Source organism: Aphis gossypii, unplaced genomic scaffold (genome assembly GCF_020184175.1).
Source record: "Aphis gossypii isolate Hap1 unplaced genomic scaffold, ASM2018417v2 Contig00688, whole genome shotgun sequence".
Classification (NCBI taxonomy): domain Eukaryota; kingdom Metazoa; phylum Arthropoda; class Insecta; order Hemiptera; family Aphididae; genus Aphis; species Aphis gossypii.
In genome coordinates, this window is record NW_026083230.1 from 21076 (window position 1) to 33878 (window position 12803).

Sequence of the window (12803 nt, forward strand, 5' to 3'; positions counted from 1 at the left end):
TCCTGCTACTCATTTAAAAGCGATGACGAGGAGTCGGTTGTATTTTCCGAAGTAAGTAAAAAAAAAACATTTTTTTTTTATTTTTTATTTTTATTATAATATAATATATAATTATTTTAATTAAAAGACATTAAATATTTTATGAAAAATTTATTTTGTAAACCGTCATCAGCTTATCGTCTATTTTAATTATAGGATAATATTGCAACAACATCTCAAAAAAAGGTACATCGAAAAGGTTAGCTGTAAAACCGGAGAAAAACCAGTATCGAAAAAGACGAAAAAGGTGAGTTATATAAATTTATGACATATTATTACGAAAAAGTAAAAAAATATAATTTAATTATTATTTTATAGAGCACTGCTATTTGTTATACAGACAAAATATTAGATTTAATAACAGATCCAACTATACCAACCGATGCAGAGAACACCTTGAATATAAAAAAGGATGATTGTTCATTAACGGTTAAGACACCTGTAGACAATACGGCTGTAGATTACTGGACTATAGCACATTATAAATGTGCTAAAATTGATAAAGTTGCTCTGCAAGATAGTTAATAATAATAATAATAATATATATATTTAACTAAAGTGAAATATTTATAATAAAAATTTAATTTAACCTAACCTAACTTTTTTAGATGGAAGCATGCTGAATGCTCACTCAAAATATCTTTAACAGGACAGCATCCGGATGATTTAACTACAGCCAAAGAAATGGTGACGCTCATTCAATCTGTTTTCGACAAAATGATGCGACATCCCGCCAAGAAGCTAATCAGACACAAACCAAAAAAAATAAACTTATAAAATGTATGTAATAGGATATGGTGTTGGATTAATTTTATTTAATAAAAAAAAAATTTTTTTATATTTATATTTATTTTTATTATTTAGATAAAAAAAAATAAAAATAAAAAAAATAAAAATAAAAATATTGAAAGTTAGTATACAAGTGGTATTAATTTCACATTTTTTTTTTTTTTTTTTTTTACAAGAACGATAAATTAAAATAAATTAAGAAACTTTTTTTTATATTACATCACTAAATCTTGTAATATCATGTTCGACAATGAATTAAAATGAAATTGTAATAACTCGTACATAAATGAACAATCTTCACTTTGTATATTGCTGTAGCTGAAATCATAATTTTGAATATATTGATTTGTAAATTCGTTTCGTTGACAAGATGATGGTAACCCATTTACGTCAGACTTAATTAACGTATAAGCTGTATCAAACGTTTTTTGGTATGATTCCAATTTTTTCTGTTTTTCAACAATATACAAGTCAATACAATGTTGTAATTGTTTCAAACGATGAAGATCAATATGAGATAATGTTATATAATTATCATTAGAATATAAAACTATAGTTGATTGGTTTACATTAACAGAGTAGAAAAATTATCAGCTATCTTAACACTTTTACAACGAGTATGCAAATTTTCGATAATTGTATTAAAATTGTTTTCGCGCATTAACTTACACCACTGATCAAGATCTAACTTTACAACTTTTTTAGTTAATTTACATTCTAATAATATAATAATTGAAATTTGCTTATTAACTAGAAGTCCAACGGTTACACTTTTCTTACTAAAAGGACGAATATCGAACACAGATTTTGATACAACGATTGATGGATTCATATTGATAAAATAAAAAAAACAGTAAACAGTATTTTTTTTCTAGAAATATGAATATGATCACTAGACAGCTTAGCTCAAACTAACAAGTTTTGTTTATCCATACATGTTATATACTAAACAAATGTAAGGTTAAAAAATAAAAAAAATAAAAAAAAAATGTGAACGTATAGTGTCTAGTTGGATAAACAGTAAAGAGTTATTATACTTACCTACCTAATTCGATAGAACCTGAAACATTTTTTAAAAATCATTAACATATTAAATTTAAATTAGACGCGTTATCCCACTAGACTATACGTTCACGAGGTATTAAATAAGTTATTAACACATTTAAGTTTATTAAATTCAGATTTTTTTTTTATTGAAATATAGAAAGTTAAATGAACTAAACAACAGTATCATATGACCTTGATCCACAATCACAATCACAAATATCGATAATCTTACCATATTTTTTTACTACATTTTCAACAAACTGATTTCCTTTTGATAATAATACAAAAACACATTTCGGATTCCATCTTGAATGTTCAATCCATGGTTTTCTTCTTTTTCCCAACGATGCAATATAATACCGCAGCAAAAACATTCAACAATATCTTTTTTCCCTGAATATATAAAACCGCTTTCAGCTAATGAGTATTTATCTTGAGATGAAGTCAACGGAAATAAATTGAATGTTTTCAATCTTGATATAAATGTAGTGAATTCTGGATATGTAGGATATGCATTGTTTCGTACTAACGAAACAAGTGAACAAAAACTGTTGTTAATTTGTTGAAAATTCATTTTTTATAAAAAAAAATAAAAAAAACTTAAATGAATTAAACTTGATTAAAACTAACAGAACCTGATTGAACGATGGTTGAATATTAACTGAACTGTCTGAACTGAAATGAATTCAATAAAACGACTTTTATCTATAATTTATTAAAAAAATGAAATTACTGTGTAACCTGAATGTTTAACTTACAAGGGAAATAAATAGTGTTGAAGTGTGTATACACTGTTTAAACTTTATGTGTAACAGGGGAAAAAATAATTGGTTAAAGGCGGAAACTATACCTTAAATTTTAAAAATCTCCGCAGTCAAAAGTGCGCAGAACATACATTATGGTTTTTAGGAATCAGTGTTTTTTATTGGTACAGCGGAGAAAAAAAAAGTTTGAGGGGAAAAATCCCCTTTAAAATTTTACAATCTCCGCAGTCAAAAGTGCGCAGAACATACAAATGTATACTACTTGTAAGTGACGGAACTGGGAGAACGGATTTAAAGTTACTAGGTATGGCTCCTTCGCTTAAGCAATTTTTACAAGACCCAGTTTTTTTAATGCACTTAAGATAATCTGCATCACTTTGTGTAAGTGGATTACAATTTAAGTGGAATATATTCTTGCACAATGTGCACGTAATAGAATCAGAAAGACCACGTTTTACTGTGGTTGAACAAATAACACATAAAGTCATAATGAAATCGGAACGCGATAAAGGAGCGATAGCAACAGACGTGTGCACACGACGACGACGACGACGCGATATTTATTTATATACCAAAGAACAAACAGAGATTTTTAACCCAAATAATATTATTCGCAACTGAACAGCTTGCAATCAATTGGATGACTAAATCAAAAAATTCGTTAAAAGTAAGTAAATATTTTGAAATTATTAATAAAAATATTTAACATATGCATTAAATTAGACAGTTGATACCCCGTCAGAATTTATTTCACCAACCAAGAGAAAAGAGATGCACGATGTGGAGGAATTAAAGGTGAAACATATTATAAACATTTTTATTTCGATTACTGATTTTTATTTATTTTAGTTTTATACTGAAGTCTTTGATGAGGAAATGCTACAACCTTCACCACAAAGATACTCAAGTATGTCTCCGTTGCAAAGATATAATAAAGACGATCCTTCACAGTCACGAGTAACTATAAATGAAACCAATAAAATATTCAAGTACTAAATTTTATTTTATTCTTAGGGTGCTGACGAGGAAAGGGGATTCAGAGAATATTAAGTAACACATTCGATTAGAGACAGCATGGGCTCCGATTCGAAAAACCAAACCAAGGACGATACACGTATGTCGTATATATAATTTGTATGAGAGAAAAAAAAATAATATTTAATTTTAAAGGCTGTCGATGAAAATGAAGATCCTACGTATTTTAACAGATAGCCATCCTCCCCACCATCTCTTTCCGACTTCATAGACGGCAAGTCAGCTGAAAAATCTACTCACTCCAATACAAAAGTCTTTTTATAATTATTAATAATAATATCTTGTTAATGATAATAAATATTCTTTTATAACATAATATTTGTTATCCATACCCCCACTATGTTTCGTTTCATAACCCTAACCCTGTTGTATATTATATGAGTTTTTACTCCCATCCTGACTAAAGTGTAGGGATTAATCCCTGCTCTAAACAAGCGTTCGATAGCACTGCATAAAAAAGATGACACGAGCATATGACAAGTCAGTTGTAACCCGCTCTTCGAGTTGTAACAATTTGTACATTTAACCTTCAGTGTTTTTCAGTGTTTCATAATGGTTAATAGTCTGATCGATTGTAACACATTATTTATTGATAGCAATGTTTATATACATATTGGCTTAGATCCGGAACTTTTGTTTAATTGTGTTGTTTGTATTACAAGTAACTCTCAATACAAGAAAATGAATATGGAATTGTTTCAATCCCTAAATACACTTCTTAACACCGCAACCTTTAGACTTCCATCGTACTTACTGTTAAAGGAGTTTAAATTGATGTCAATAGAGGAATTCAACGTTGTCAACATTCTGTCAATCAAATGCTTGCAGCAAGACCAAAATGTGCAGTTAACTAAGGAGAATGTTAAAAAGATTTTACAATTGAGCGATGCCATGGAAGAAGTTATTCAGATGAAAAATAAATATGTCCGGTCTGCTTCATTGCTTCAGGCCTGTAAGATTTCAATGTTTCTGGGGAAAGAAATGCCGTTACCCAAATATACAAAAATAAGCGATGTTGAGGATTATCTGGAGCACATTGAGGTCAAGAAATTGAAAGAACGTATTTCAGTCCAAGGTACTTGCTTAATAGCAGATTTAAAGATTAAAGCACTCAAACAATTGGCAAGGAGCTGGTTATCTTCTTCAAACGAAACTGAGGTAATAATAATATATATTACATAATGTTGTATACTTAAACAACATTTTTTTTTAGGCTGAAGTCAACAGATCGAGGACAAGAGCATTTGTAGCGTGTAAAAGGGCAAAGGAAAGCTGTAGATCAAGTTATCTGAAATAATTAATTATGTAATATTTTATTGTAATACAATCAGAAAAAAAAATGTTTATAATTATATTTTAATATGGTGAATAGCTAAATAAAAACATCATATTTTTTTTTTTTTTTTAAAAGTTTTTTATTTTTACAAACTATTTACAATTTCCTTACATCACCATTAAACGGGTTATAAGTTATAATTTGATCGTGTAAAATGAGACAATAAGCTACGGTTTTTGCTGGAATGGCTTTGTCTGTTTTGAATTCAATTCGTAAATCTACAGCCGATGATTTTACGTTGTCATTCTGTCGTGATAAATCCACGACTAAAATTGGTACAAATTGTTGAAAAATATTTTTTAGGAAGAAAAGGGTCACTATACTCTCTCTCGTTGTACGATTTCTGGAATTCAGCATATTCCTTGTACAATATGGCCGTAACGATGTTTATGAAATCTGCACGAAAATCTTCATATGGATATACTTCAGAGTTTAAATGTACTTTTAGGTTTTTCAAAAAGCAGTGATCGAATCGTCCTGATGAACAAAATAAATTATTTTTTCGATCGGTTTGAAGTCCAATTAATGCAAATCTAGGTTTCTCCAACAAACTGCTTGATTTTACCGTCAATGAATGAGAAGTGTTCTGAGAGAGAACTGGATACTCGCACAAATCCCAATTTCTGAACGCCCACGCAACTGGTTCACGAGAGTCTAATACTTTTAACAGTTTTATTTTTTCTTTATCACTAACTCTGATGATGGGCATCTTCCAGATAATTTTATTTAATTCAATGGCTACTTTTTTAAGTTTTTCATTAGGAATTGTCGTCAAAACATACAACGCATCAAAATCTGTAGATGATCTGTTTAAAATTATTTGTTGATTACAGTTGAGTAGTATTTTTTTATAATCTTCACAAAATCCAAACAAGTGTTTGAGAGGGATACAACCAGCGAATTTGTTATTTAACATGAAATGTTTATTTTCACTGGCATCCATATCTACGTCCCAAGCAGCATTTTATAGATTGTTCAATTTACTCGGAGTATGCGAGCAAAAACCTTTAAGACTCGAAGATATTCCAGGAGATTTTAATTTTTGTATTTCCACTCCGTTAGTTTCATATCGGATTTCAGAAAATAAAAACGCTAAGCCATTATTTGTAAAGTTGAATTCACCCTTCTCTGCTGTAATATCTGCAGGTATATTTAATTTACCTTCAATGTAAAGATAGCTCTCGCAAGGCAAAGTGTAAGCGTCCATATTTTGAATAGATATTCTATTTTCATCGTTATTGGATAAAGCTGTAGTGGAATACGAAAGGAAAGAGTGGTACTGCATTTGAGTTATTTTGCAATCTTCTTCATATCCGCCAGCTACGTCCAAATACATTTCATCCATGATTATAGAACTTTTAAAGAGCGTAGAAATGATAGATTGTTTTTGGTTAGTTTCTTTACAATCGGTGTACGTCTTGACGTATTAATCTTGCTAGTAGAACTATTGATTTTCTTTATGACATTTATTTTTATATAACTGTTGAACTTAATAGCTATCTTTATGTTTAATTTGTAAACGAATTGTGATTGGCTCCCCTCTGAAATTGATTAAGTTATTATCTTGGTCTCTTAGCACTATATTTACTTTACTTATAGTCGTAGAATTAAGCTGGTAGAAAACTAAATGTTTTGGAACTTCAATGATTTAATGTTCAGGCGGTGAAGAAGAGGAGAAAAACTTGTGTATTGTCTGGCTCGGTATACCATTACTGAATGAACCAGAAATAAGATTGCAATTTATTTTTATACAGTTAACTTTCATTATGTTAACTATCCGTTCAGATTCATGTTTTGTGTGTTTGCAGAGTAAACTTTATTTTCAAAACCTAATATTTTCGATATATTATGTTCAATAGTGAAATCAATATCATGACTACACGTCATTGAACATTTTAATGTGCTGCCATCAGCCATGAGTTGAAACAAAGTAACATGATTTGATAAGAGTTTTTGAACCGTTAACTCCAAATTAATTATTTCATATGATCCCGTTGGTATAGTTACATATATACATTTTCCGAACGAATTCCGAAATCTTATCGTATTACAATCCGGTTCTACGTTTGGTATAGAATTATGTGTTTGCAGGCTTAAAAGACACAGCTGCGATGTATTTTTTACTTCTAACAGTCGAAAATTATCACATGACATTTCGCTGGAATTACCATTTAATGTTATCGTGTAAATGATAAAAATTTCAAACACAAATGCCCGCAATTATATGTGTTATAACGTTGATGCCTAGTGTAAATATACTGTATGTTACGTACGACTGTAATTCTAGTGGAGACGGTAGATTACCAAAACTGTCGTAGTAGGTAACTTTTTTTCAATGTCCAAATTGATAACCGCTGATTCTTTATGCTTTGGTCGTAGAGGTAACCTATCTCTAGAAAACACTCCGATGAAATAAGGTATTTTCATTATGCTCGCATGTTTTATAATTTCGTAACCATACAGCGCTCTTTTGGGTAAAGTAGTAATTAGTTTTTTTGCCGTTTTGGAGTTTTCTTTAAAGATTTACGGGTGCCCTTTCTTTTATATGAACCACCTCCATGTGGAGTGAGATATAGTCCTTTTACTTTCTCTATTTTATACGAACCGCCTTCATTAGGTGCGAGATATAATCCTCTGCCCAAATGTGAAGGTTCATTTCTATTAAATTTACTAACGATTTTTACAACGTTAGCAATGCCACCCGTTAACGCTCTGAGTGCAGATAAGCCAGCAAAAATTGGTATCAACGGTAACATACCACCAGTTTTCGGTATAGGTATGACACGAGGTACTCGAGTTTTCTTTCCGTTTTTACGGAATATTTTTTTAGCTGCCGCAGCACATTTTTTTGTTAATTTCATCAGGTTTTTTTCATTAATATTTTTTTTGAGTACATTTTTAGCCGCTTTTATAGCAGCTTTGAATCCACATCCTGCACCAATTTTATGTTTTGCCTTCATACCCGTAGTGACTAACTACACTGCTACCTTTTCTTTTAAATTTGAGTCTTTTGACTTGAATCTATTCTAAGCTCTATTTTCTAATATATAATCTGCTTTTTGACGGTCTGTCAAAGAGTTGCTGTGATCATAAGCGATATCGTGTTCTTTACACGCTGAATCTAAAGGATTGATACCTTTATCACCACGATCCAACCGTTTTCTCAATTTTGTCCTAGGACCGCAGTACTGATAACCTAAAATGATATATATATATATATAAACTATAAACATTTAAAGTGATATGGTTAGGTTATGTGTGTGTGTGTGTGGTAGAATTTATAATTACCTGGTAAATGAAGTTCAAACGGTAATTTGTTTATAAGAGTGTTAATTATACCTCCGCCTTTATTCTAGTTGTTTCTTCGAACGGGTGACATCGTGTAATGGTAAGATTATAAAGATTGCACAGCTATTTATACATAATCATTATATTATAATGAAGTTGGTCGATCAACAAATAAAAATCACGGTGGAAAATGGCGACCCACCTACAACTCGTGAATCAAGACATGGAGCGTTTTGTAGCGTTTGTAGTTGTATAGAACACTATAGTACGTTATTAATCATGGGAGACGATAGTACAGTGTTGAACGAATTAGTTATTGCTAAGGAAAACATTAAACGTAAATTTGAGGCATTAAAAATAGGTGAAGCCGATATTCAATCGTATGTATCACAAACATTTAAGCCAATAATCGAACCTCTGAACAAATTACATAACTAGGGCCCGGAAGTTCATGCATTTGCATGTTTTTTCTAAGTGCATTAAAAAGTTGCTGGATGAGAGACAAATTTGAATAGCAACATAACGAATTAAAGGAATAGTTGAACCAGAAGTTAATATTAATTTAATTAAACCATTGTGTAGTACTGGTGCTTGGGATTTACTCAAAGACATAATTGAATTAAAAAAACAAATTAATGTCTGGGTATACCCTACTTGTCAAAGTGAAATAAATTATGGAGATTCCATTTTATGTAATTCCTTCTGCTTAAGTTGTTATAATTTGAAATCAAAAAGTAACTGACTATATTAATTTCAATACAATTATATTTATCATTAGAAATTATATGCAATGTCTTCATTATTTATGCACACCACCTAAGATGAATTTCACTCTCAACTCAGAATCCAATTCTTATGGCCTTAAAAAATCTCCTGAGTAGGTACATAATACTGCCATAACTTAATTTGTTTTTATAATCTTGTAACTTGATATCTCCACATTAATTATTGTTGTAAACTTGGATGAATATTTAATAAAATAACATATTTTCTTTTGGCACCCTTTAAGGTCTAACTTAGTACATGACTAAATTTTTAAAAATGTTTAAATATTATTTAGGAGAAAAAAATGTATTAGAGGCTCATCACTCATTAATGTAATTTTATTTATTATACAATTGTCTCTATAATTAGTAATTAGTATGTCAAAGATATGATAGTGATGATATTGTAAATACAGTATATCTACTATTAGTAGGCTACTAACCTACTAAACAAATCCAAAAATATATAATATCTGATCAATAACATTTACATGACATAATAAGCTATTTATTAGTTTGGTCTGTTTATCTAAATCAACTAAAGGTTATATGTTTATGAAGGGATGTTTACTTATTTTATACACACCACTATGTACACATATATACTTAATATAGTAGTACTTTAATGTTTTAAAAAAAAAATTAAAATAGAAAATATATTAACTAATATTCTAAAATACTTTGACAAAGTATTTAATATAACTTGTTCATTTAAAATATACATATGTAATAAACAATAAATTAAAGTTGGAAATCATAAATTCGTCACAATAAAGTAGAATAAAATAAAATTAGTTTGCCAATAAATAGCATATAAACATGAAATAATATTATGGTGTTTATGGCGCATGTGCGTTAACAATTCGACCAATTCGGGTATCGAATATATACACGGATGGGTCCGTGTACGCTTTATCTACACGGACACCCGGGTATCTTGACACAGCGGTAATTTATTGCTCGATTGTTTTTGGAATGTGTATTGTGTATGTATACTGTATATTATAATATTATTATAATATATATGTTTATGGACAATCTAATACCGCGTCTCGTTGCATGTCTGGTTCTTTTTTTTATATAATAAATAATTATATAAATACGAAAAATGGTAATTGAGTGTCTTGCTATCAGTTACATGATGTCAATCAATATCCGAAAGTTCAATCCATAATTGTCAAACTTCCTGACGTCAAACTTCTGGTGTAGGCTTGTTTGTAAAAGTTGTTAAAAAGACGTCGCACCCGCATGTGTTGTCTCCGTCTTACACACGTGTGATATAGACAAAACGTGTTTACGCAGTGTAAACTATCATTTGCTCGATAGTTATAGCTCTTTCAATAATTTACTTAGAAGGAATGTGATTAATTCTGTTCAAAGGAGAGATATTACACTATGCCTCCTGGAAGAGATTTAATTTATCAACCAATATTCAAGATTAAAAATGTCAGTTTTTTATTTTTCCCTTCACGTTATTATAAACCAAAACATTTTTTTAAAAAAACTCATCGAGGAAGCATAAAATAAAGCATGATTTTTCTATTGGAGTTAAAACCATGTGTCTACGGTATCTGTGCTTTGTGTTGTGTGCATAGAGTAGAGGCTTGTTTTATACTTTCAAAATACACGTTCAACGTCCTCTTAAAGTCAGTTGCTGTGTGAGAGTCTAGCAGTTATCAACCGATGAAAACATTGTCCCGTTGCTTGTCCGGTGCCTTTTTGTTCACCAATAATTAATCTATACTACTATATAAAATAGAACCCCCTTTTTTGTATGTACGCTCATAACTCAAAAAGTACCCAACGGATTTTAGTACAGTTTTCACTAATCAATAGGTCTAGATTCAGGGAAGGTTTTAATATACAATTTATTCGTATAACTTGAATACTTGATTAATAAAATTAAAAAAATATTGTGCCATACCTTCGTACATACTTAAATGGCATAAAATTATCGCCCCGTGAACAGATTTCTCTAACCTAACCTAACCTAACCTAATCTCGGTATCGGACAAACATTTTTTGCATTGTTTTTCCGCTTTTTACTTATATCAGTTATATGGAGTTATTTCCATATGTAGTTCTGAAGCGGTTTGGCGTATTTTATCTTTTGATATACACGAACGAGCGCCTGCTATTATTCACTTGGCAGTTCACTTAGAGAATGGACAAAGGGTTTTTTTTACACAACATAATGTCAATGACATTGTGAACAATCCACGTGATACTACATTGACTGCTTGTTTCAAATTATGTGCTAAAGACGAATTCGCTAAAACCGTAACATATGACAAGGTTCCAAATTTTTATACTTGGAACCAATCTATCAAAAATTTCCAACGACGACAACGAGGAACCCCCGTCGAAAATCATCCTGGGGTAAAAAAAAACTGATACTCTTGGCAGAGTGTATGTAGTTCATCCGAATAACAGTGAATGTTTTTACTTAAGAATTTTGCTCCACGTGATCAAAGGTCCAATTTCTTTTGCAAGTCTATGAACTGTGCAAGGAGTGACGTACGATACATTTCAAGAAGCATGCTAAGCAATGGGTTTGTTAGAAGATGATTTCCAATGGGAAAACACATTATCTGAAGCTACTGTATGTTGTACTTCACCGTCTATAAGATATTTATTTGCCATTTTGATAGTATTTTGCCAAGTAACAGAATCATCGTGCAAGTATGGCTGAAGACGTATTGTTTCGAAAACAACAAGAATGTCCATCAGATGATATAAATTACGATGAAAATATTTTTAATGAAGCTTTACTTGAGTTGAATAAAGTGGTGCAATCAGTTTCTGGCAAAAATATCACTGATTTTGGATTAATTCTATCGAACAATATAGATCTGAATACCAATACTGAATACTTGCGAGAGACGTCCTACGATAGTTTTCGTCTATTACAGGTCGTTCAAAATGAGAGACGTTTAAACTCTGATCAGAAAACGGTTTATGACGCAGTAATGACATCTATTAATAATTAAGAAGGCAAAACATTTTTCCTTGATGCCCCTGGAGGTACAGGAAAAACATTTTTAATTAATTTATTGCTCGCCATAATAAGAACAGACAGAAAAATCGCTCTTGCTGTGGCTTCATCTGGAATTGCAGCTACGCTTTTAGAAGGTGGTCGAACTGCGCATTCCACTTTCAAGATCCCGCTAAAAATGTCCTACGATGGCACATCAAGTGTCTGTAATATATCCAAACAAAGCAACACTGCTCAATTGATGCGGGATTGTGTGTTCATTGTTTGGGACGAAGCATCTATGTCCCACAAAAGTTCGGTTGAGGCATTGGATAGAACCTTGCGGGACTTACGTAATAAAAATACATTAATGGGTGGCTGTACAGTCTTATTTTCTGGAGATTTTCGTCAAATCTTGCCAGTTGTAGTAAGAGGAACGAGAGCTGATGAAGTCAATGCATCATTAAAGAGATCTTACATTTGGCCATACATAACTAAATTGAAACTGAAAACTAATATGAGAATATTATCATCTGACCAAGGAAATAAAACTTTTGCTGATGCTTTACTCCGTGTTGGTAATGGTCAGTCACTGACTAGAAATGGTAAAGTTGATCTGTCTGAGCTTTGTTTTTTGATGTCTAATTTGCTGGACCTAATTGAAAATGTTTACCCAGATTTACCTAATATTTCGACTAAAACGTCAAGTTGGTTTCAAGAAAGAGCAATATTGTCACCAACTAACGATCAAGTCAATAATAAATGAC

At 30.9% G+C, this 12803-nt stretch overlaps 2 protein-coding genes and 1 long non-coding RNA gene across 3 annotated transcripts; 1 reads left to right on the forward strand and 2 right to left on the reverse strand.

Annotated features, from left to right (window-relative positions):
• Positions 1–1014: 1014 nt before the first annotated feature.
• Positions 1015–2200, reverse strand: LOC126555043 (uncharacterized). Its single transcript, XR_007606758.1, has 3 exons — positions 2108–2200; positions 1870–1888; positions 1015–1146 (listed from the first exon to the last, which is right to left on the reverse strand). It is a non-coding gene; the product is annotated as an uncharacterized LOC126555043 (long non-coding RNA).
• A 2026-nt stretch (positions 2201–4226) lies between these two features.
• LOC126555044 (uncharacterized) lies at positions 4227–4971 on the forward strand. The gene is made up of 2 exons (XM_050210009.1): positions 4227–4832; positions 4888–4971. Exons 1-2 carry the CDS (start codon positions 4227–4229, stop codon positions 4969–4971), a joined length of 690 nt encoding a protein of 229 aa, XP_050065966.1.
• A 280-nt stretch (positions 4972–5251) lies between these two features.
• Positions 5252–5953, reverse strand: LOC126555045 (uncharacterized). The gene has a single exon (XM_050210010.1). The coding sequence runs from the start codon at positions 5951–5953 to the stop codon at positions 5252–5254; it is 702 nt and encodes a 233-aa protein (XP_050065967.1).
• Positions 5954–12803: the final 6850 nt, after the last annotated feature.

What these genes read in the sequence shown, in the direction of transcription:
- LOC126555045 (XM_050210010.1), bottom strand. Translation starts at nt 5,953, where the DNA reads ATGGATGCCAGTGAAAATAAACATTTCATGTTAAATAACAAATTCGCT.
- LOC126555044 (XM_050210009.1), top strand. Translation starts at nt 4,227, where the DNA reads ATGGTTAATAGTCTGATCGATTGTAACACATTATTTATTGATAGCAAT. An exon ending in CTTCTTCAAACGAAACTGAG is followed by an intron (nt 4,833 to 4,887) that starts GTAATAATAATA and finishes ATTTTTTTTTAG; the next exon opens with GCTGAAGTCAACAGATCGAG.